The 24,954-nt window shown below is 42.9% G+C and overlaps 1 protein-coding gene across 3 annotated transcripts in view; it reads right to left on the reverse strand.

The window, feature by feature from the left end:
* Positions 1-24: 24 nt before the first annotated feature.
* The window catches only part of MMAB (metabolism of cobalamin associated B), a 28,650-nt gene continuing 3,720 nt past the window's right edge, over positions 25-24,954 (reverse strand). The window contains exons 2-10 of one of the 3 annotated variants that reach the window (XM_056528855.1): positions 18,696-19,212; positions 14,707-14,768; positions 14,527-14,620; positions 12,211-12,268; positions 11,394-11,466; positions 10,178-10,275; positions 9,999-10,063; positions 7,212-7,271; positions 25-213 (exon numbers count right to left, since the gene is read on the reverse strand). In XM_056528855.1, coding sequence (XP_056384830.1) covers positions 126-213; positions 7,212-7,271; positions 9,999-10,063; positions 10,178-10,275; positions 11,394-11,466; positions 12,211-12,268; positions 14,527-14,620; positions 14,707-14,768; positions 18,696-18,982 — 885 coding nt within the window. In that variant the 5' untranslated portion in view covers positions 18,983-19,212 and the 3' untranslated portion in view covers positions 25-125. Of the gene's footprint in view, positions 214-7,211; positions 7,272-9,998; positions 10,064-10,177; positions 10,276-11,393; positions 11,467-12,210; positions 12,269-14,526; positions 14,621-14,706; positions 14,769-17,050; positions 17,118-18,695; positions 19,213-24,954 lie in introns of those variants that run through there. The other 2 variants (XM_056528857.1, XM_056528856.1) reach the window with 2 other exon arrangements.

Genomic DNA, 24,954 nt, shown 5'->3' on the forward strand with positions numbered 1-24,954 from the left:
AGGTAAGAGTAGTTTTTAATATAAGATGTGCTTAAAGATGTTGGCCTATTAAGACTGAGCTACACGAGTCTTGTGTAACTAGTGTATTGTCTTCTCACTCCAAGCTTCATGGGTATTCTAATTCCTCATGGGTACATTCGGGTGTAGATGGTCTCAGTTCTGCCTTCTGACTTGGCTGCATATCTTGCCAATGTGAAAAGGTAATCACTCAGCCTGAAAAAAGAGTTTATTGTAAATATTTTATAAAAGTTAATAAAACAACCCACTGATAAACTAGTGTATTCTCTATTGGAGAAGTTGCCCAAGTGACAGTCCCTTACCAGACATTACTATTGGATAAAACAGAGTCACACTGACCTTTTTAAAGGGCTACTCCGGTGGAATAATTTTTTTTTTTTTTTTATCAACTGGGAGCTCGAAAGTTAAACAGATTTGTAAATTACTTTTATTAAAAAAAATCTTAATCCTTCCAGTAGTTATTAGCTGCTGAATACTACAGAGGAAATTCTTTTTGGAACACAGTGCTCTCTGCTGACATCTTTGTCCATTTTAGGAACTGTCAAGAGCAGGATATGTTTGCTATGAGGATTTTTTTCCTACTCTGGACAGTTCCTGAAATGGACAGATGTCAGCAGAGAGTTCTGTGTTCCAAAAAGAAAAGAATTTCCTCTGTAGTATTCAGCAGCTAATAAGTACTAGAAGGATTAAGATTTAATAGAAGTCATTTACAAATCTGTTTAACTTTCTGGCATCAGTTGATTTAAAAAAAAAAAAAGTTTTCCACCAGAGTACCCCTTTTTAAACTGTGGAGCCAATACAAAAAAATCTCTTGATACAATTGCAGAGAGAAAAATGCCACCATGAGCAGAGTTCTATTTTGTATGCAAATCGTCTGGTACAGACAGTGTGTGCAGATTGCATGCATCTCCTTATGCCCCAAGTACTGTGCACTGATAGGGCAAGTGTGTTATTTTAGGCTGTCAAGATGCTATGTGCTGTGAATTTTTTCTGTATAGTAAAGCATAGCATGCCACTCTCCTCTAGAGTGAACCACTGCAGAACAATGTATACCGCGTGGCATTTATTTTTTTGCCTGCCGACATATGCCACAGTGTGGCTATACAGAGACATATGGCTGGGAATACTTTTTTAACTTATACCTCCAAGGACAGAAACATACAGCATCCCTTTTGAAGCCAGCATTTTAAACACAGAGTAGCAGGAAGCAGAGGTCTTAAATATGGGAAGGGGAGCAAGGTAAGGGAGTGGTTATTACTATACAGAGCAGAAATCGAAAGTCTCTCTTAGGCCTCGTTCACATGGCGGAATGTCCGCATGGAAAATCTCTGTGTGCAGACATTGCATGCGGGGCGCCGGCAGAGTTTGTCGGCACTAGGACTGCAACGGAATGCGCTGTCTCAAGACAGCTATGCATTCCGTATGGAGTCCGCACAAAGAATGAACGTGTTCATTCTTTGTGCAGACACGCACAAAGGAATTTTCGTACTGGAAATATCTGGCACAGAAATTCCGCAGTCTGCACAGAGCAGCAGAATCCCATTTTAATTAAATGAGACTCCGTGCGGACCTTTCCAGCGGAAGTATGCATTTATCCACCGTGTGAACGAGGCCTTAGAGGGAACTTGTCATCAGAAAGACAGCACATACCTCTGATTATACTGTGCTGGCTATGTCCTAGAGAGTTATACCCAATCCCACAGTGTCTTAAAAAAAAAGTAAATTTTCTGTACTGTCCTGCTTGGTATGCTAATACCCCATAACTAGACATCAGGGTGGGATCAGCTCTGAGGAATTAGTCACACTGCAATAATCACACCTACTGAGATGTGATTGACGAGCCAGTGAGCGCACTATCCCCACAGCTCTGAGCATGCGCAGTAGATTATGTGGGCCCCTCTGGCTTGCCATACACAAATTATGTGCAACAGCTATGGCATAAACACAATTAGTGCCCCCACCTCCGCTTCTTCATAAATAAGCATGCTCTTCTTAAATTGTACCTGTCATTAGAAAAAACATTTTGTACTCGCTGTAAAATCTCTCGTAGCCATTGAGGGACACCTTTTAATGATTGGTATATGCTCTTGTCACTAGGAGGCGCTGATACTAGGAAAAAAAAGAGTCAGCTCCTCCCTGGCGGATATACCTGCCCCCTGGAAGTGAGGTAATCAGTTTTGTCACAAAGCAGTAGGAGAAGCCAACAAAGAAATATGTCGGAAGGACCGTAAAAAAGAATCCCGGATAAAAAAAACTGGAAAAGAACATCAGGAGGAAAAAGTGGGTGCGGTGTCCCCTACTGAAGGCTACGAGAGATATTTTATGGAGAGTATAAAAAAAAAAAAAAACCATTGGGGGACACCTATACTGATGGTACGTACCAAAGCAGTCCCCTAGGGTGGGAATAGCCACCACTAGCAAAAGGGAATCAGTCCCGAGACCAAACCCACTTGTCCGTAAGGCCTGCTGACAAGACCCCAGGCCAGAGAAGACAGAGGCCTAGAAACAGAGCTCCCGGAAAATCCCCCAGCCATGGAGATAGACAGGGACTCTAAACCAACGGTCCTGGAGAGATCAGAAAAAGTCGACTAGGAAGCCAGAGGGGCTGGACCCGTCCCGGCAGGAGGTAGGAAATCAAGGAACACAGAACCAGACAGAGGGTTAGCCGGGCAGGGAAATTATAATGGAAAATTGCTCTAGAGAGGCCTGGTGCAGAAGATCTGAACATCTGCAGACCCAAAACCAATATCCAGGAGCCCACCGCGAGCACCTGGGAGATGACATAGCTCAATTGGTGTAATCCAGATTACCGGAACGCCCTCCATTTCGAGAGAACATGGACCCGCAAAGATGGAAGGGAATAATGGCCATGAAGAAGCAAAATGTCCAGAAAAGGGTCATCCTGGAGAACCAGAGCAACAGACATGGAAATAAAGGTTCCTGAGTCACCTGGAAGATGGACAAGGAAGAATAGACAGCCAAGAAAGAAGCAGAAGACCCTGAAAAGGAGTATCTGGAACACCAGAGCGACCAAACTGGGAATTGGAGGTTCGAGTCTCCCGGAAGACTTACACCCGAAGGGTAAGGAAACACAACGTCCACAAAATGCTCCAGGTGACAAAGATCTGTGCAGTACAGAAAGACCGCCCCATAACCGCAGAGAAATCTGGGCAGGACCGATACGCATGCACGAGACCTCAACCATCACTAAGGCCCAAAGAACCAGGAGGGCCGACCTAGAGAATAAGGCATGCCACAGTGTCCCAGGATAGTGGCCAAGACAAGGAGACCAACCAGTCCTGAGTCCGAGCAGACCAGAGCACTCCGAAGCAACAACCTGTCAGGATGGGAATGGAGGGGGAACAAAAGGGAACCCGGCTGGGACTCCCAGGCTCTGGGCACATAAAGGTAACTCAAACTGTGGAGTCAGTGTAGCGCTACTGACACCATCAAGGGATGGAGGAACAAACCCTACCAGAGAGATTGTGCAGAGAGGGTAGGAGAGCAATGGCAGGACCCAAATGACAGACAGAGGCTAGCCCAGATGTCACCAAGCCACACATGATAGCAGAAACCCCTCCAACAGAGGGGAGTGCCAAGGCTGCCTGAGCAGCAGTAGATAACCAAGAAACAGAAAGAGAGCCAGGCTGCAATAGGGGGCAGTAAGCGCACAGGCAGAGACAGCGAAAATCTCTACTGAATGCTCTCAGTGAAAAACTAGTGCCCAGCCAGATATCCCTTCTCTAAAGTGGGAAGAGAGATGACTCCATCTCTGCAGTAAAAAGCGACCAGTGAAATAGTCCCCCTAGTGGAGGAGAAAACAAGGAGTGGTAGAGATGAAACTCTGGCACTGGTCATGCCAAGCCCCCTGATCCAAGGAGAATTGTTAAAGTGCACCAGGCACTGTAGGAGCAGGGACAAGCAGCCATGCGGCAACGGACAAAGTACGGGGTGGACGAAGTCCCCAGGAACTCAAGAACATATCAAAGGGCCAATTTGCGAGAACATATCGAGGAGCCAATTTGTGTCCACAGAGGGATAGGAATCCTGGACACTGGAGCAGGGCAAAGATGCAAAGACGTGACTACAAATGCAAGGAAGACGCAGACGCGCGCGCGTGTATCAACCAACAGCGTTGAGAGGAACACCCCATCGGGGTGGCATCATCCCTGTGCACTTGCAGGAACCCTCGTCCAGAGTCTTCCCACCCAGAAAGGTACGGGAAAGTCCACCAAGCACATGGCAGCCCAGTGGATAGAATCCCCGTCACCCTAGAAGATCAGGGGAGGTTGAGGAGCCCTGGAGTGCATCCTTGTCACCCTGAAATGGGGTCGATAGGACACGTAGGGTCACTTCGGACACCGTGCCATAGCAGTGGGACCGTAACTCCTGAAGGGCAACCTAGAGGTGTAGGAGACCATGAAGACCACTGTCCAGCTTACTGGCACAGTGTCCCCTTGTACCTAAAACAACACCCTTCTGAACTCCTCACATTAGAAGAGGGGTACAGGAACTCCAGCCAAGCACACGGCAGCCCCATCATGGGAGACCGGTGGCGGCATAATCCGAGCAGACAACAGTCTGGCTTATCAATAGAGAACACCCAAAGCACACCTATTGTCACATATCGAGGGGCGGGAGGCCTGGGGCCATGGATAGTATCCCCGCCATCTTGGGAGATCAGGGGAGGCTAATGAACCGTGGATTATATCCCCGTCGACCTGCACAAAATCCATTGTAGACGCCAGGTCACTCCTTCGGACACCACTTGTTAGCAGTGGGGAGCCGTAATTCCAGCCGTGGCTGCGGCAGCCATGTGATGAGTGAATGGCGGCAGAAGAAACCATTGGGTCCAGTCCATGTCCAAGTAGGAACACGTGCTTGAAAACCTTGCACTAGAAGTGGAGGGTCCAGCACACTAGCCACAGATTCCGAAGACCTATAAGGCCCTGTGGGAGAAAATTGATACCACTAAGATTTCCCAGCACCCTCCCGGGAATAAAGACACAAGAGAATGAAAAACCTTCAGCTAAGGTCAAGGATCCGGATGCATCTGCAGGGGCATTCCACCAGTGTCTCGCCCTGAGGAAGGGTCTGGAATAAGTCTGTGGGCGCGGCAGACAACATGGGAGAAATGCCACGCACAATATCCCTAAGATGGCGAAGAGACAGTTTGCCTCTTCAGGTGATAACAGGGTGGCAGAAGCAAATATTAAAGCGGACCCCAAAAATAACATTTAATATATGGCCCCCAGACCGGAAACCCAGCAAGATTAAACGGGTAAAAAGCAGACATCAAAAGACTGCAATAGCTGTCTGCTGCCACAGGGGAAAGCCAAACAAGGGACCAGAAAATAGGGGCTGCAATCTCCTGAATGGCCACAAGAAGGGGGTAAGAACATTGACTGAGAAACTAAGATTTTTATTTTATTGTAAATAAAGAGCGCAGGAACCCCGAGGCCAGAACCTGCCGGACCCCCGGGAGAGGCAGAGAACTGCCGACTGAGCTCCCCCGACCCCTGCAGCGTGCCCAGTCACGACCAAACAGGGAGCAGCAGATATCACGCACGCTGTGGGGAGATGCCGGAGCCATACTGCGGGACCCGTCGTCCAATTGCTCGGCCTCCTGTCGCCCCGGGAACAAGGTGAGGGAGAGGGGCGGAGCATGAGAGGTGCATAAAGGCGTTGATGAAAGTGAAAGTGCGTGAAGCGAAAAAGGCAGCCGTCTTAGGAGCAGAGCGGGCTGTCTATATATGTACTGTACCGCTATGCGGCGAGAGAATGAGCCACCGCACAACCCGCCGAGCCCTCACACCCAAGAGCCCCAATAAAAAAGGTCAGGGATATCCCCCGACGACAATCCCCATTAATCCAATAATCCTTAGGATTAACCCCTGTCAGGGTAAAAGTGTGTGTGTGTTGGGGGGGGGGGGGGGGGTGTTAAGGACTGCTGTAGATGGGGCTGCCGGTAGCGTGTAGCATGACCAGGAGGCCACAAGGTTAGCCCAGCACAGCCATGTGTAATGGCAGCTGAGGAGCTGGTGCTGGGGAAAAGGGACCTCAGGATGGGGAAAACCTAGCGGAGTACAGAAGGGGAGGACGTTACATACTCACCAACATACTCATCCAGGCGTCTTCAACCAGCTTATGGCCACGCTGCTTAATAACAGACTAAGATAGGGGGGCGAGCAGGGGCAGTGGGGGACCCGGACCCAGGGTACAACCTCAAGGCGCTGGCCGTTGGCTTGAAGGGATTGACAGTACACATACTCTATGTCTGTGCCCCTTTGTCGCATATGGGGGAACAGGTAGCACCATGCTCATGAACCCCCACCTGAAAAAGGGAAACAAAAGGGAGAAAAAAAATAACAGCCCTTACTAGAAAATAATAAAAAAGGACCAGGTCTGGGGAGCTCCCAGACCTGTGTCTTGCCTCCTACTAACACTAGCTAAAACTGATTACCTCACTTCCAGTGGGCGGGTATATCCTGCCAGGGAGGAGCAGATTTCTTTTCCTAGTGTCAGCGCCGCCTAGTGGCAAGAGCATATACCCATCAGTATAGGTGTCCCCAAGGCTCAAGCCCTGCAGGAACGCGTGGGAACTTAGTGCCTGCACTTTTTCCACAGCAGGAACACTATTCCCATTAGCTGGAGTCCTGCAGGACCAGCCCTTGAGTGGATATCTTGGGTGAGTTCCCACACTTTCCCCCCCCCCCCCCCCCAGGACTTGACCCCTGGGTGTCCCCCAATGAAGAGTGACTGAGAAATAGGGACATTTGATCGGTTGGGGTCTGAACGCTTCTTCTAGCTCTGTGTCTATTGCACTGGGCATGCACTTCTCCCATCTCCTTCTATTGATGTCAGTGTGAAGACTTAGACCCCAGAGCACACAAAACTATGTCTCTGAAATATCTATTTTTTTTATTTTTTTTTTATGACTGTGCTCATTTAAATCTGCATATTTTAATGAAAGATATACAGCTGATAAACATCTCAACTGAGGGGAATATTGTTTTTCCAGAAGTGAGATTGTCCCATAGACCTAATTATTGCTGGTGGAGCCAAGAATAAACGAATCTTTTGAGCATGTATACAATAGTGCGTGGGATAATAGTCCCATGTGCTCTGTGCACTGCTGAAAGCCAATATATTTGAGGCTGTTTAGCATTTTAAAGACTTTTTTTTGCATATACCTGTTCAAGTATTTTCCAACATCTGAATCTGCCTCCCCAGTTTGCAGTAACTTAAAAGTTCTAGAATAAGAAAAAATGTTGTTTAGTGATTAATTTACAGCTAAGAGATATAATAAACCACAGCAAGTGGCTAGTTGTGATGGTCACACTGAGGGCCCATGCACACTAAGGTGGAATCTGTGCTTAACCCCTTAAGGGGCAAGTCCATTTTGACCTTAAAGGGGTACTCCGGTGAAAAACTTTCTTTTTTTTTTTTTTAAAATCAACTGGTGCCAGAAAGTTAAACAGATTTGTAAATTACTTCTATTAAACAAATCTTAATCCTTCCTGTACTTATTAGTTGTTGAATACTACAGCGGAAATTATTTTTCTTTTTGAAACACAGAACTGTCTGCTGACATCATGAGCACTGTGCTCTCTGCTGACATCTCTGTCCATTTTATGAACTGTCCAGAACAGCATATGTTTGCTATGGGGATTTCCTTTTACCCTGGACAGTTCCTAAAAATGGACAGAGATGTCAGCAGAGAGCACTGTGCTCATGATGTCAGCAGACAGCTCTGTGTTTCAAACTGAAAAGAATTGCCACTGTAGTATTCAGCAGCTAATAAGTACAGGAAGAATTAAGATTTTTTTAATAGAAGTAATTTACAAATCTCTCTAACTTTCTGGCACCAGTTGATTTAAAAAAAAAATTTTTTTTTACCGGAGTACCCCTTTAAGGATCATGCTTATTTTATTTTTGCATTTAAATTTTTTCCTCCTCACCTTCTAAAATCAATAACTTTTATATTTCCATCAACACTCCCATATGAGCTTGATTTTTGCATGACCAATTGGACTTTGTAATGACACCTCATTTTACCATAAAATGTACGGCAAAATTTTTTTTTTAGTGAACAAATATTAAATGAAAACCCCAATTTTGCAAATTTTGGAGGGTTTTGTTTTCACACTGTATACGTTACGGTAAGTGTCATGTATTCTTTATACTCTTTATTCAATATGATTAAAATGATACCCATCTTTACATACTTTTCTAATACTGTACTGCTTTTAAAAAAAAACTTTTTGTACAAAATCAGTATGTTTAAAATCGCCCTATTTTGACCACCTATAACGTTTTCATTTTTCTGTAAACAGGGGTGTATGACTAATTTTTTTGCGCTGCGATCTGTACTTTTTATTGATACCACATTTGCGTATATTTTTGAATAAGTAGTGACAAAAGGCAATTTTGGACTTTTTATTTTTATTTTTTACGTTAATGCCGTTCACTATACAGGATCGTTAACATTTTATTTTGATAGTTCAGACATTTGCGCATGCGGCGATACCAAATATGTTTGTTATTTTTTTTATGCTTTTCGGGAGTAAAATGGGAAAAAGGGACAATTTACATTTTTATTGAGGGAGGGGATTTTTCACTTTTTTTATTTTTTATACACTTTATGTCCTCATAGGGGACTATCTATATCTATTTATTGCTAATACTGTTCAGTGCTATGCATAGGATAAAGCAATGATCAGTGTTATCAGCAATCTTCTGCTTTGGTCTGCTCACTCAGACCACAGCAGTAGACCCCAGGAGACAGGTGAGGGGACCTCCAGCCAAGAAATTTAAATGAACGGATCATTGCGGCAGCGCCACGGGTGATCCGGTCGCCCATTTAAACATGCGCTTTGCCACAGATGCTGTGATCTGTATTGATAACTGCATCTGAGGGGTTAATAGTGGACATCAGTGTGATCGCTGATGTCCGCCATTGCCGGCAGGTCTCCGGCTACTGATAGCAGCTGGGACCTGCAGTACATGACACAAGCACCGCTCCGATGCTCGCGGTCATGTACAGGACGTAAATGTATGTCCTGGTGTGCGAAGTACCTCCTCGGGTTAAAGGGGTCCTCCACTGGAATTATTATTTTTTTTTTTCTTAAATCAACTGGTGTTCAACAGTTCCTGACATGAACAGAGGTGTCAGCAGAAAGCACTGTGGCCAGACAAAGGAAATTCAAAAAGGAAAGAACTTCCTGTGGAGCATATAGCAGCTGATAAGTACTGGAAGGATTAAGATTTTTAAATAGAAGTAATTTACAAATCTGTTTAACTTTCTGGCACCAGTTCATAAAAATAAATAAATAAATTTCCAGCCGAGTACCCCTTTAATAGCCAAGCAGGCAGTAAACACGGTCCCATTGACTGCAATGCAGTTCTTGGCTAATTCTAAAAAGAGTGTGTTCATTCTTTCGGCGGAATCTGGATCTGCCTAGGAAGCTTCACTATCAACTTCCACAGAGCAGCAGAACCCTATTGAAAACAATGAAGGGTTGCTGCAAGTGGAATCCTGTTTGGAATAATTCGAAGCAGAATATATCTTTAGGGTGCATTAACACGGGCGTATTTGTCAGCGCTGACAAAGGCCCCTAAAGTGCTGCCCTCTTTGTGCCTGCGAATAGCTGCAATCCGCCGCTACCAGCAGAAACACTGCGATGTGCGAGTTACCCTGCAGTGTACTCGCACACATCGCGGCCGCTCTCTGTGTAGCTCAGGGAGCCGGGGGAGCGGCCGCGATTTGCAGATACACTGCGACTCGCACTTCACAGTGTTTCTGCTGGTAGCGGCGGATTGCAGCTATTCGCAGGCACAAAGAGGGCAGCACTTTAGGGGCCTTTGTAAGCGGATCCGCAGCTGCAGATCCGCTGACAAATACGCCCGTGTGAACGCACCCTCAGTGTGCATGGGCCCTTATATAGAAAGAATAGGTTGATACAAAAGAACTGACTTACACTCTTTCTGCTCTTCGACACACTGCTCTGGCAACATGTAGTGATGCACTGGCCTTGCCTCCAGACTAGATAAGAGAAAAAAAAATGGTTAGTCTATTACAAAAAACCCAAGTAGAAAAGTATATGGATATAGGGATGGCAAAGCATAGTCTTTAATAACAGGTCTGTGTAGAACGTACAGGTAGAATAAAGCTGGAGAGAGGAGGTAGCTGAGCTGTGTACTTATCAATCCATTGCTCTAGCTCCTTAATGGGCTCTTCATTAAATGAAGTCTTCACTGCAGAAAGATAAGTCAGGACACAAATTAACAAACCACCATACAACGAAGAGTTCAAAGTCAGGTTAGGAGATCATAAAGTGCTGCTTGTGTTGAATTATATTGGACCTCATCTCTACAAATCTATCACTTGCTTAATCCCTCTACCCTCTGGTCCAGATTTACTAAGATTGCAAGGTTTTGTGTGACAGCGCACTTAATGCCATCAAATGGCAAGTATGGTGATTAATGTGAGATTTATCAACCTCTGCTTTATTAAATTGTGAATTTGGTGTGTCATGTGCTCTTACGGATTGTTGTGGAAAAAACAGACCGCCCTCAAGTTGGTCCACTTTAAGCAAAGGTTATGCCTAAAGCCAAGGCACTTAAGCATAAATATGATTAAATTGTCAAGAAAAACATGACATTTATGAAGACTCACAACTGGTGACGTTGTCAAATACTGCTGGCAAACGGGTTGATAAATGTGTCTGAAACAAATTTGCGACAATATGCTCAAACACAGTTGGCTGTCACTCAGCAGGGAGCTCTGGAGGGGCCAACAGACAGCCACCTAATACATATTTAGCATTAAAGGGAGCTTACAATTACAAAAAAATGCCATGGGGCTGCTGCACAGGATGCTACAACCAGTCACTGGCCTTAGCAGCCACAAGCAATTCCTCGTACATATGATCGCTGACGGCAGTAGTCCTGTGCAAAGTATATGGAACATTATCATGGCACTGCCTTTGGAGGCTCCAAAGGAGTAGTGGAGTGGGATTGGGAGTGAAAGGAGAGGTGAGTATAGTTTATTTCCCCACCCAATCCCTGCCCCTTGCAATTTATTTTGTAATTGGTAAACCCCTTTAATGCTAAATATGTATCAGGTAACTGTCTGTACTGTCGCTACTCTGGATGGAAAAGGAAAAGCATTGGCTCCCAGAAAGAAACCAATGATACATCCCACCGTATGCCTATTGGCAGAATACATCTGGGAGTAGTCCTCACTGAAGGCTATAAACGCTGTGTACACCGAGCCTAAGAAAACTAAAGGCCGCCTTTCCATCAGTCCACTTTGTCATATATGTGAATGGTATCACGGACTACTGAAGCTTCTTTAAGAATGACAAATTTACCTTTATGGCTTTCTCTGGCTGAAGATAGTGGTGTTGCAATATTTGCGCCAATGTCTTGCAGCATACACTGTATCTGTTGGGAGAAATTTTCTGTTAACCTCTAAACTTAATTCAAATGTATTTATAAAATGGCCATTACACAAAAAATGAAGAAGATGCTCAGAAAGCTGAACACCATTTTTTCACCATCATTCTGCACTCAATACCCCATAATAAGAATGTGAAAATAGAATTTTTCAAGTTAAAAGTTCTAGTAAATATAGATAATCTTTGGTATAATGAAAAGTTAGATTTGAAAAATGTATAAGTTCTGTATAAGCTCCTTAGTATTAGAGATATCTGTTTACAGTCATTTGTCCAGTTCTGTCATGTGCGGCTCAATAACTGTAAATGAAGCAGTCCTGTGGGAACACATAGGGGGAGATTTATCAAAACCTGGGCAAAGTAAAGCTTGCCCATAGCAACCAATCAGATTGCTTCTTTAATTTTTAACAAGGCCTCTGCAAAATGAAAGCCGCAATCTGATTGGTTGCTATGGGCAACCTTTACTTTGCACAGGTTTTGATAAATCTCCCCAATAGGGGCAGATCTATTCAAACTAAAGGGGGGGACTGTCTATTTAGCCCATAGCAGCACAGCTTTAACTTTTCAAGTGAAGAACACAAAATGTGATTGGTTTATTGCCAACATAGACAGTTTTCTTTGTAGACACATGATAATTCTGGGCTATAATAGATTTTATCTATACACAATTTGTACAAGGATTCTCCAATGAGACCTATGAAACATTTAGCGATATAGTGAAATGAAGAAATACCTTCTCAAGTTCTGAGACACATTGGAGATTTGCATCCAAACAAAATTCTCTGGCCAACCTGAAAATGAGAAAATCTATGTAGAATTACATTGCTATAATCTGTAAGTGCATGGAGGAAGTTTATTTTTTTTATTGCTTACACTTACCATCCTACTACACATGCATATACATTTTAAGGCTGTCCAAGTGGTTAAAGGCCATGGACACCTTTTGAAGGTAGGCTGGGTATGCATAATCCATATGGCAGCACCGCAACAGGTGAGTAATACAGGATTTTAATCCTGTTCACCTGCACTATAATGCTGTGTATCAGGTTTAGTGAGAGTTAACCTGCTGTCAGTTTCCCTTTAAAAGGGGAACTATGGTGGAAAAAAAATGTCTTCATATCAGATGGTGCCATAAAATTAAAGATTTGTAAATTACTTCTATTAAAAAATAATAACCCCTCTACTACTTATCAGCTGCTGTATACTACAGATATACTTCAGAGAAATTTGTGAAGTTCTTTCCAGTCTGACCACAGTGCTCTCTGCTGACATCCCTGTCAGTATAAGGGACTGTCCAGAGCAGGAGAGGTTTGCTATGGGGATTTGCTTCTAATGTGGACAGTTCCTGACACGGACAGAGGTGTCAGCAGAGAGCACTGTGGTCAGACTGGAAAGAACTTCACAAATTTCTCTGAAGTATACAGCAGCTGATAAGTACTGGAAGGCTTCAGATTTTGAAATAGAAGCAATTTACAAATCTGTTTAACTTTCTGGCACCAGTTGATTTGAAAACATTTGTTTTCCACCGGAGTACCCTTTTAAGTTTGAAAGAATAAAGGGCAGTTGGCAGTTACAAAGTAGGATGTTTTTATAATCCTATGTAAATATTTTATTAGTAATGTGAACTATAAAGGAAGGATTTATATTTCTCATTTCTGTTAAATCCACTTCTGGCTTTTGCTCATAAAACGCTGTGTGTGAAGCCAACCTTAAAAGGGGTACTCCACTGCCCCAGCGTTGGGAACATTTTGTTCAGAACGCTGGGTGCGGCCTGCGGGAGTCGTGACATCATGGCCATGCCCCTTGTGACATCACACCACACACCCTCAATGCAAGTCTATGGGTGGGGGCATGGCGACTGCCAAGTCCTCTCCCATAGACTTGCATTGAGGGGGTGTGGCGTGACATCACGACCCCCAGCAGGCCGCACCCAGCGTTCTGAACAAAATGTTCCCATCGCTGGGGCAGTGGAGTACCCCTTAAACGCTATCTTCTATGTAATGCCGCAAACAGCGCCCAAAACAAGCCATATGTGAATTACTGCTAACTAGTCATGGTGTAGTCATGACTAGGAGCTTCTGTGACTACTTCCCGACTAGATAGCAGTACTTCGCATATAGCATGAGACTCATTCAAAGTTGGTTTGAGCCCTGTTTGCAGCATCACATCGAAAATACAACAACAGAATCAGAACAATGCTCCACATATGTCTGGTACTGGAGACTGTCATGTTTCTTTTAACTAGTAATAATAGGTAATTACTTTGAACTAAACATGGCAGTACAAATGTATTTTTCATGATACAATAAACTACAATCTACAAAATATATAAACCATAAATGTGGAATTATGTCAGGAACAAAGTGGTGAGTTAGTTAAAGGGGTAAAGCAGTGAAAACCTTTTTTCTTTTAAATCAACTGGTGCCAGAAAGTTAAACATATTTGTAAATTACTTCTATTAAAAAATCTTAATCCTTCTAGTACTTATTAGCTGCTGAATGCTACAGAGTAAATTCCTTTCTTTTTGGAACACTGATGACATCACGAGCACAGTGCTCTCTGCTGACATCTCTGTCCATATTAGCAACCATGCATAGCAGATGTATGCTAAGGGCAGCATGGTGGCTTAGTGGTTAGCACTGCTGCCTTGCAGTGCTGGGGCCTTGGGTTCAAATCCCACTAAGGACAACAATAAATACAGCGTTATTATAATGACGTCAGCAGAGAGCACTGTGCTCGTGTTGTCATCAGAGAGAATTCCAAAAAGAAAATAATTTCCTCTGTAGTATTCAGCAGCTAATAAGTACAGGAAGGATTAAGATTTTTTAATAGAAGTAATTTACAAATATGTTTAACTTTCTGCCACCTGTTGATTTCAAAGAAAAAAGGTTTTCACCGGAGTACCCCTTTAAGTCTCTAACTTCCAACAGTCAATCAATCTGAAATCAATAGATTCATAGAAAAAGCTCTAATACCAGCTGCTCAGGTTCTGGATTTACCATAATTTCACCGTTATTTTCCAGGTTGGCCACATAGAATCACAACTTACCCTATGGCAGAGGTCAGCTCATCTGTAGTTCCCAATGCTTCAAACACAAGGTTATCTTTCGGTCTCCGCTCTCCTGTGTATGTACTTGAGAAGCCTATTGAAATATACAATATATTACACTCATTCTCAGCACTAGAACAAATCTAGTCACCAACAGACAGGTCTGAAATAAAAGGAAACCTTTGTCGCCCGTTTTTGTGTAGATCTTTGGGAACTTTTTTGCTTCCTTTTCTGGTGGGGAGCTGAAAGAAAAACACAGAACTGTGGAATTAGCTTTATACTATTACACTTCAGATTATGCATCAACAATATATTATGCATCACTTCATGGAGTGTTCATACAACATAACCTCAGTATATAAAGCATATCGTTGGATAATGAAAACATATGTGCATCAATTCTCCATTATTTTCAAGCTCTCTGTTTGCTGCTAATGAACAGAAACATTCTTTCTGAGGGTAAAACCCGTCCATCAAATGTGCTGCTCACCTGGACCAGTAAGAAAAACCCATAATCCTATCAAATTCCATCAAAGCATTAGTTTGCAAGCATACTACAACTGTTCTATGGTGCACAGAGAATACATTTTACATTCACCAACAAGAATGCATTATAATAACTCTAAAGAAAATTACAAAGCTTAATAATTCAATTATACAGCTCTGGATGGGCCTCATGATGTTAACCTATTTTCCGCTACACGTAAGGGAGGATGTACCTAAGATCAGGAATGGTCCTGTACTTTTAAGGCGTGAGATTTTTACAAGTCAGCAGAAGAAAATCTGAACACACATTCATGGAACGTTCTTCCGAAAATATAACAATAAGAATTCAGTGTTTTACTATTTAGCTGTGACCACCAAAAATGTGATAACTGTTCCATTCAGCCTTTTCTATAGAGGTGATAACAGAGCAGCCATAGCGGTTGTCACTTCTGATTTTAAGGTGTACCTCCAAAGTTCAGGTCCTGCCTGATCTTTATATCGGGTGCGGAGAGACTGAGACCATGCTGGGCTGACCGATTGATGAGGCAACTGTCCGGCACCCAGCAGGTTCCACCGTGTGCATGAGTCCTAATTATTAAAAGAGAGCTCGCTCACACAACTAACTGGTACAGTATGGTTTCCTCGCCATCTTTACTGCCCAGCATGGAATGAGTCTATCCACACTGGAATTTAAAGGGATACTCCGCAGCTCAGCATTTGAAAGAAACTGTTCCAATAGCCGTAACACCCCCTCCAATAGACTTGCATTGAGGGGGTGGGACGTGACGTCATGAGGGGGCGGGGCTAAGACGTCACAAGCTCCCGGCTCCAGCATTCGGAACAGTTTGTTTCAAATGCTGAGCAGCGGAGTACCCCTTAAAGATGAAGTAGAAGTTGAACTTTGGAGGTACAGCTCAAAGGGGTATCTGGATTTTAACAATTGGTAACCCGTCCTCATGATAGGTTATCATTATTAGAGGTTCAATTCCTGCCACTTCTGGTGATCAGTTATTATAAAGGGCCATAATGCTTGGGTGAGCTCTGTAGCCTCTTCAGTGTTCACCAGCGCTTGTACATGCATTTGTTACACATCAGTAGTGGTGGTACAAGGTACTGGCAGTGTTGTTCTGTTCCCTTAAATAGGACAAAAGTGCAGTATCTTTCACCATCACCATATACTAATAGTATATATAAAAGCACTGGGAAACACTGAACAGGCTGCAGCACTTGCAGGAACAATGGGGCAACAAACAGCTGATTGTCAGGGGTGTTGGGAATCGGAACTCCACCAATCTAATACGGATGACCTATTCCGAAGTTAAAGCAATTTTTACAGCCTGCATAACTCCTCTAAGGCTCTTTTCACACTACCGTTTAGTCGCGGTAGTGTGACTGCCGTCATGAAGATAGCGGGAGAAAAATTTGTGCTTGCATCGTCTTTGTCTCCAGCTATCTTCAGCCGCAATAACAGGAGTTATAACGGACGTTAGAGGAATCCCATTTAAGTAAATGGGACCCTCTTTGCCCGTTATAACTCCTGTTATACTCCGTTACAATAACGGACGTTAATGGCTCGCAAAGTTGAAAAAAAAAAAATAAAAAAAAATTTACGTCCGTTTGTAACAGAGAAATTACACAGTGTGAAAGCAGCCTAAGCTTGCCATACATATTAAAAGCAATTTCCAAAATGAGTGTTTGACAAACAGCTATTTCTCCTGTTCCCTGTACACAAGCAAGCTCAGCTGAGAGTGCAAGTTGATCCTGATTTCACATGACATCTGTTGTCTGGGGAGAGTCAGGAGGCCCCCCACACACATAGGATGGTCAACTGATCCTGCCAACATCGTTATGTTCAGGTTACACTGATCTAATATGCATGGCCAGCTTTAAAATCTCATATACAAAAAAGGTTAAAGTGTAGCTGTCATATCACACAAAAGAAAGTTATGTTACTTAGTACCTAATCCTAATCATGTATATATAATTGTGTGTCTAGCACCTATATTTCTCTCACAAATTCCTTCTATCTGTTGCTTACTTGGTTTTCATCCTGTGCTTTGGAGGGGGCGCATCCGTCTCTTGCTCTCACATGACTCCCCTTCCTCACTCACTCTGCTCTGAGTCATTGCGGAGTGAGCCTGGGCAGTCATACAATCAATGCTGGCTGCTTTATAACCCCTTGTTCTCAGTTTTCATGTCATACATGTTAAACAGAGAGGAGGAGTACTGGAGTTTACAGTGCAGTATACTTAAGAAGCTATGGTGAGTTTATAACAGGGTAAAATGTGTAAAAATTGATCTTCCTAAATTAGTACAAAGGTTTAGTGATAACAGTACAGTAGTTTTTATGTATACATTTTGTATCTCTTCTACCCATCTTTCTCAGACTCCTGAATAGCAGAGCAGCTCTTCTAACAGTGTTTTACAAACACAGCTGAGAGCTAGTAGGATCACACATAATATACTTAGAACCACTGTTGTAAAATCAATATCACACATACAAGGCTGCATGCACTATTATACAATTATGCTTTGATATTGTGCTGAGAACTGTGCCTTCATGCTCCTTTAGCTTCTGCCTTGAGCTGCCAGGAGAAGCAAGTCACATGGTTAGGGAAGCAGTGAATATAGATGAGGGAGGTGTGTGTGCCTCAGCAATCAGGGGCAATCACACACTGAAGAGCAGTCTGAAGAGTGAGCCTGGACAGCACAGACCTCTTATACAGGGTACCAGCTTGCCTTACGGCAGGTACCCAAAGTGCTGTAAAAAAACTGAGCCGTCGATGTGAAGGAAGACCTCTAGTGGTGGCAATTTTTATGATTTTTTTTTAAAGGTAAAATTTACTTTTTTTTTTTAAATAACTATATGTTATCATTTAGTCAGCACAATTAATTATTATTATTATTATTTTTTTTTTTTTAACAAAAAGGACTGTCCAACATTGCTGTTTCAGTTTTCTGGCCAGCGCCTGCCTGTCTTTGGCTGTGGAAGGTATCAAAGAAGCCAGAAGCAGATGAAGCGGAGGAATTTATATAATTTGCCTATATAAAATATTGACTATAATGGGAGTTACACAAATGGCATAGCTCTGTGAGCAACGCAGTTTACAAAACTTCTGGACAGTAAAGTCAATAGGAGTTATGCAAATTGCTTAAAGGGGTATTCTGTCCAAAGGATAGGGGATAAGATGTCTGATCGCTAGGGGGGGGGTGGCGGGGTCCCGTCTTTGGGACCCCATGCAATCTCTGTGCAGAATACGTCATTCTGAGCTGGGCTGCTGCTCTAGTCTCTGAAACCTCTGAGTTTCCGGGACTGTACATGTGGTGTCATGCCAGAATAGAGCAGCAGCCTGGCACAGAAAGCCTGATGTCTATGGCCGGAATATTCCTTTAACTTCCCTGCTTTGGCTGTTTCTGGCTTTTCCAACCACCTCTTTGCAGCTCCAGACAGCTAGCCAAACAACTAATACCCATTTAAATGTTGGCTGCTGCAGTGTAAATTTACTATAATGTATGTCAGACAGTGCTTATTTTAGGATTCCCCCCCCCCCCCCCCAAAAAAAAAAAAATAAAAAAAAAATCCCTGACAATTTTATATATACAGTACACAACAACACAATTGTTAATTGCTGGTATCAGTCAAATCTAGAAATTATTTGGAGGGGGATCCGAACAGGGCATACCTGATTGAGGAAGTGTGGGCAGGACTATGGGAGATTACTGCAGGGTTATAAAAGGATTCAGTGGTAGAAGTGGATGCTGTAAATCTGGCCACCACCGACATCAAGGTCACCTTACATTCTGCCTTCCACCAAGGTGACATTTGTCTGAGAGAGGGGAGAAGGCTCTTGAGGAACAGTAGATCGCCATCCTCACTATCCCATTGCTGCCTCTGCTCTATCTGCCACATCTGGTCCTTCTGTTCTTCGTGGTAAGAGACCTGTTGTTCATGCATGTTTGACAGCATCATGAGGAAATTATTTGCAGTGAGGCCCTTCCCTTCTGCTCTTCCTGGCTGCTTTGCCTCCACTTCTAGACGCTTGAACTATCTGATGGTGGAGCTTCTCCAGTGGGTGGGATGTACAGGATGGGCCTGGGTGAAGTACGTCACTTTCTTCAGCAGCAGTGGTGGCAGACTCTTCAGCCTCTGGTTCATATGGCGGTGACTCAGAGTCAGACTCCCTTACAATGGCGGAAGACCTGAAGGGATACAGTACTTACATTAAAATACATTTTTGAGTCTTGAAGGGAAAGTGAAAAAGAAACACCTACTGCCCTTGCTCTGCAGCCTTTCTCAAAAATGCAAGGCATTCCATATAGGTGTAAATTTTCTTTTTAGGGATCATAGCACCACTGGGGAGCTTTCTCTCCTCCGCCAGCTCCCGCATGAAACGGTCCCTGACTGACCGCCACCTTGTCTGTATTTGTTTCTCTGTTAATGACAAAGATTTGCAAGTTACAATGAAAACTAAAGATGGCCAAAGATTTGGCCATGAGATACCAAACATCCTGTGTTTTTTATTTATATAAAATGCTAAAAAAGTGTAAAGATATTTCTCACAATGCAAAAAATTCAGTATGTTGACAAATATTGGGAACTGGAATTGCCCCACAAAATGTTGGACTTGAGTTTCTTAGGCCCACAAGTGCTCACGTGACCAGCACTTATGAATATTTAAATGTAACTGGCGGGCCCGCCTCAAAGCTTCGGGGGATCGGGGTCAGGACTGCAGGTAGGTATAGCAATCCGAGACCCCTCATCGTTCTCCTGTTCACCCGCACTATAACCTGGTGACCGTTTTCCTTTAACAGATTCACACATACCATACAGCCCTCTCTCTTTTCAAGAGAACTCATCTCACTCGGGTATCAAAGTTTGGAAGATGGATTCCCACATGCGACGGGTGACAGCATGGTCAGAGTGTCCAGGGTCCGTCTGATCCCAAAGAGCGGGGTTCTGTTTCACCAGTTTAATCAGGTGACGAACATTGATCGCAATCTTGTCACCCCCCTTCCTACGCTCCTTGTTGCGGACCTAAACATTATAGAAATGGGTTAACATTTCTATATCTTATTCATAAAAAAAAAATTAAAAAAATACACAAACAAAACAAAACTGGTACAACATTTAAAAGGAAATTACCCGGGTGCAGTCCCAGCTGTGGTCTACGCTGCCATCCTGAAAAGTACAAATAGTAGTAAAAAAATATATATTTCACTGTGTATGGCTGGTAAATAAACTGTAGAGAACGTGAATTACCCAGTGATCGTCTTCGCTACGGCCTCTGCTCATCTTCATGATCTCCTCTCTCACGATTCTGTATTGCTTGTCTCTTCGATTCACACTTCACTCAATGTCTCCAAGCAACCCCACACCCTCCACTCACCTCTCACTTCCTTTTCCTGTCTCCTGGCCAAAAAAAAAAAAAAAAGGAATAAAAAGCAGATGATGGATAGTCATCTGTTTTCCATCCGCTCCCGTAGACTGTCAACTCACGAACATATCCAGTGTTTTTAAGAGTATACAAACTATAAAGTGCACACTGCCATAACCAATAAATTTTTACACTGCTCAGAAAAATAAAGTGAACACTAATATAACACATCCCCGATCTGAGTGAATTAACTTATCATATGAAATACTTTCGTCTTTACATAGTTGAATGTGCGGACAACAAAATCACACAAAAATTTTCAATGGAAATCAAATTTATCAACCCATGGAGGTCTGGATATGGAGTCACACTCAAAATCAAAGTGGAAAACCACACTACAGGCTGATCCAACTTTTATATAATGTCCTTAAAACAAGTCAAAATGAGGCTCAGTACTGTGTGGCCTCCAGGTGCCCGTATGACCTCCCTACAATGCCTGGGCATGCTCTTGATGAGGTGGAAGATGGTCTCCTGAGGGATGTCCTCCCAGACCTGGACTAAAGCATCCGCCAACTCCTGGACAGTCTGTGGTGCAACATGGCGTTGGTGGATGGAGTGAGACATGATGTCCCAGATGTGCCCAATCGGATTCAAGTCTGGGGAACGAGCGGGCCAGTCCATAGCATCAATGCCTTCCTCTTGCAGGAACTCCTGACACACTCCAGCCACATGAGGTCTAGCATTGTCTTGCTTTAGGAGGAACCCAGGGCCAACTGAACCAGCATATAGTCTCACAAGGGGTCTAAGGAGCTCAACTCGGTACCTAATGGCAGTCAGGCTACCTCTGGCAAGCCCATGGATTGCTGTTCGTCCCCACCAAAGAAATGCCACCCCACACCATTACTGACTCACCGCCTAACCTAGCCAGTGGAGAATTTACCAATCTTGGTGTTCTCTGGCAAATGCCAAACGTCTTGCACGGTGTTGGGCTGTAAGCACAACCCCCACCTGTGGATGTCGGGCCCTCATACCACCCTCATTGAGTGTGTTTCTGACCATTTGAGTGGACACATGCACATTTGTGGCCTGCTGGAGGTCATATTGCAGGGCTCTGGCAGTGCTCCTCCTGCTATTCCTTGAACAAAGGTGGAGGTAGCGGTCCTGCTGCTGGGTTGTTGCCCTCCTACGGCCTCCTCCACGTCTCCTGATGTACTGGCCTGTCTCCATGCTCTGGACGCTACGCTGACAGACACAGCAAACCTTCTTGCCACAGCTCACATTGATGTGCCATCCTAGATGAGCTGCACTACCTGAGCCACTTGTGTGGGTTGTAGACTCCGTATCATGCTATCACTAGAGTGAAAGCACCGTCAGCATTCAAAAGGGACCAAAACATCAGCCAGGAAGCATAGGAACTGAGACGTGGTCTGTGGTCACCACCTGAAGAACCACTTCTTTATTGAGGGTGTCTTGCTAATTGCCTATAATTTCCACCTGTTGTCTGCTCCATTTGCACAACAGCATGTGAAATTGATTGTCAATCAGTGTTGCTTCCTTAGTGGACAGTGTTATTTCACAGAAGTGTGATTGACTTGGAGTTACATTGTGTTGTTTAAGTGTTCCCTTTATTTTTTTAGTAGTGTAGTTAGAGGAAAATTAACATTAACCAACAAAGAATCCAGAGAGCTGCAAGGCCAGAATTACATAATCTGTACGGTTTCAAAATCTGGAGATAAAGGGTATTACTATATCATAGGGGGACATTTATTAACATCTTTGTAGAGGAAAAGTTAAGATTGCTTCTTTTATTTTTCAGAGGAAGTTTCAAAAAAGGAAAGAAGCAATCTGATTGGTTGCTATGGGCAATTGGTCATCTTTTCCTCTGCACAAGTTTTGCTAAATCTTCCCGTGACCACTTCAGCTAATCGCTGGACATAAAAGTGTCTGCATTTAGGACCAGCTATACAATGAAGAATTCTGTGACTGCTGGCCATGGAGGCGCACTGCGGTCACCTCTAGTCCTGGGACTGCTCCTAAGCATCAGCACAGGAAATGCAGATATACCCTGCATATTCAATGTGCACAGGATGTCTGCAGTTTTTTTTTAATATTATTTAACAAAACAAATTTAATTAAAAAAAAAAAAAAAAAAAAAAAAAACACGAACTGTAAGTTAGTCCAAGAAAAGCCATTTAAGGGTAAGGCCAGTATGTCAATTTTGGTATTAGAAATGCTGCAGATTTTTCCTGATGAATTTAATAAGGAAGTCAAAATCCACTATGTTGAGGGTTTTGATGGGGAAACACTGAGTTTTTACTGCACACATTGGGGGCATTTATGAAAAAAATTGTGAATAAAATGGTCAAAACGCCACATAACATACAGGACTGTTCACAACTGCCCCCTCCATACATCTCTGATCTCCCCTTATGATACTGCCCCTCATGTCATTTCTCACCCACCATCAAGACCTTCAAAAGCAACCTGAAGACCCATCTTTTCAGAACAGCCTACAAGAAGCTATGTAGGAACGAAATAACCCGGGTCATATGGAAATGTTCAGAGGGTGTAGCCAAATTTTGGAGTGGAAAAGGAAGATAAGCTTTTTCCTGATTAAGAAGTCATGTAAGAGGAAAAGTTTATTCTGAACAAACTAAAATCTGCACAATCCAACCCAGGGGACAATAGAGGATTAGACAGTAGGGGGCCAGCTTGGAATATTTAAAAACGTTTGGAACAGATAGCCCACCAACTTTTGTGATAATACATAATAGTACGAGAAATGTGAGGTCTACTGCTCCACCACATGAATTTAAAGATGTCCGACTGTAGAGAGTGCCAGGCAGAGAGGTTTATGGGGGAATATGAAAGAAATATAGGAGACCTAGGATACCATCTATACTGTGTGTGACCAACCTAACCAAGATAAATGAGGCACAGCCCACCTTTCTAGATTCTCCCTAATGGATTTATAGAGTTTTAGAAAATTCAATTTGTAGAAAGAGCTGCAGGAATTCTTTAAAAAGATTAAGATCAAAATGAAGCTCAATCAGTGGCCCTCATCTACTAAGAATGTCGGGTTGTATTTCAGCTTTCTGCAGTTGGTTAACCAGTGATTTACTAAACTGTCGCACATGTGTGTTGCATAATGTCGCACGCGGGTTGGCTTGTCACATCTCTTTACCCCTATTCATCTCATAATAATGGCATCATAACATAGCAAATTCACATAATTTAGAAACTCATATTTCTGAGGACCTAAGAGATGAGATACAGGTGAATTTGGAAGCGAACATTCCTGCCGATAATGTTGGCCAGGTAATTAGGCAACAGCTTACAGAAGATTTTTTCGTTAAAAAAACAACTAAATATATATATATTTATTATGGTCTTGCATTGTAACCCTAAGCATCAGTGTTTGAAACCTTAGGTTAATTTTGTAATGAAAATAGACTGAAAGCTTATTAAAGTTTATTTTTTGAAATAAAAAACCACATTAAATATGAAATGAGCGAATTCACAAATTTCGTTTTAATTTATGCAGGAAGATTATCTGAAAACTTATTCGGGCAATAAGCATTTAAAAGACATTTTTAACAAAAACCTAAAAAACATTACTAATGAATTGGGTGGAAATCATTTTGTTCATTACTTAATCACATTAATGATAATTAGATTTAAAATCACATTTGAGAGAAAAATTTAACATATATCTTAATTTCCTGAAGCTTTTGCAACTGCTTAGAGCTGTCGGTAAATCAAAGACCCGAAACCCGACAAATGTTGTCTGATTCTTTTGTAAATCAGTTGTAAACGAACAAATTTGTCGGGAAACGCCCCTTTTTCGGGTTTTAACCAAGCCGACTCGGAAAGTTTGGTCGCATAAAGTCGCAATTTGTCAGCGCCATGTCGCAATCATCATGCAAAAAAATAAAATTAAAATAAAGTCGGTTTCTGTATAGTAAATGAGGGCCAGTGTCTGAACCGCCCCAGAAAGGACCTCAGATACCGATCAATAAAGCATAAGTTTGGCTCTGTCCGGGGTCCGTTCCACTTTATTTTTATTTTTGTGCTGAACGAACCCTGAATGGGTCAGAATACAACAGAAACCGCTAGGTCCCACTGACTTCAAATAGGGTCTGTCAATTTTCCTTCAGGTGTCTATTATATTGAGAGGAGAAAAAAAAAATCACTGCTTGCAGTATTTTTGTCTCCGCTCAAGTCCCGTTGTTTTAACGGACTTAGATTTTTTTTTTTACAAATCCGCTTACATCCGTTCGTACCCGTCTGCACTCATTTCGTTTTTTTTGACGGCAGAAAAAAAACGGCACATGCGGTATTTTTTCTTCCGTCAAAAAAAACGAAGAAAAAACGGATACAGTAAACATTGAAATCTATGGAAAACAGATGAGCCTTTAACCCCTTAAGGACCCAGCCCATTTTCACCTTAAGGACCTGGCCATTTTTTTGCACATAAGCATTAATAACTCTGGGATGCTTTTACCTTTCATTCTCATTCCGAGACTGTTTTTTCTGACATATTCTACTTCATGTTAGTGGTAAATTT

The sequence above is a fragment of the Hyla sarda genome, chromosome 1 (genome assembly GCF_029499605.1).
Source record: "Hyla sarda isolate aHylSar1 chromosome 1, aHylSar1.hap1, whole genome shotgun sequence".
Lineage (NCBI taxonomy): Eukaryota > Metazoa > Chordata > Amphibia > Anura > Hylidae > Hyla > Hyla sarda.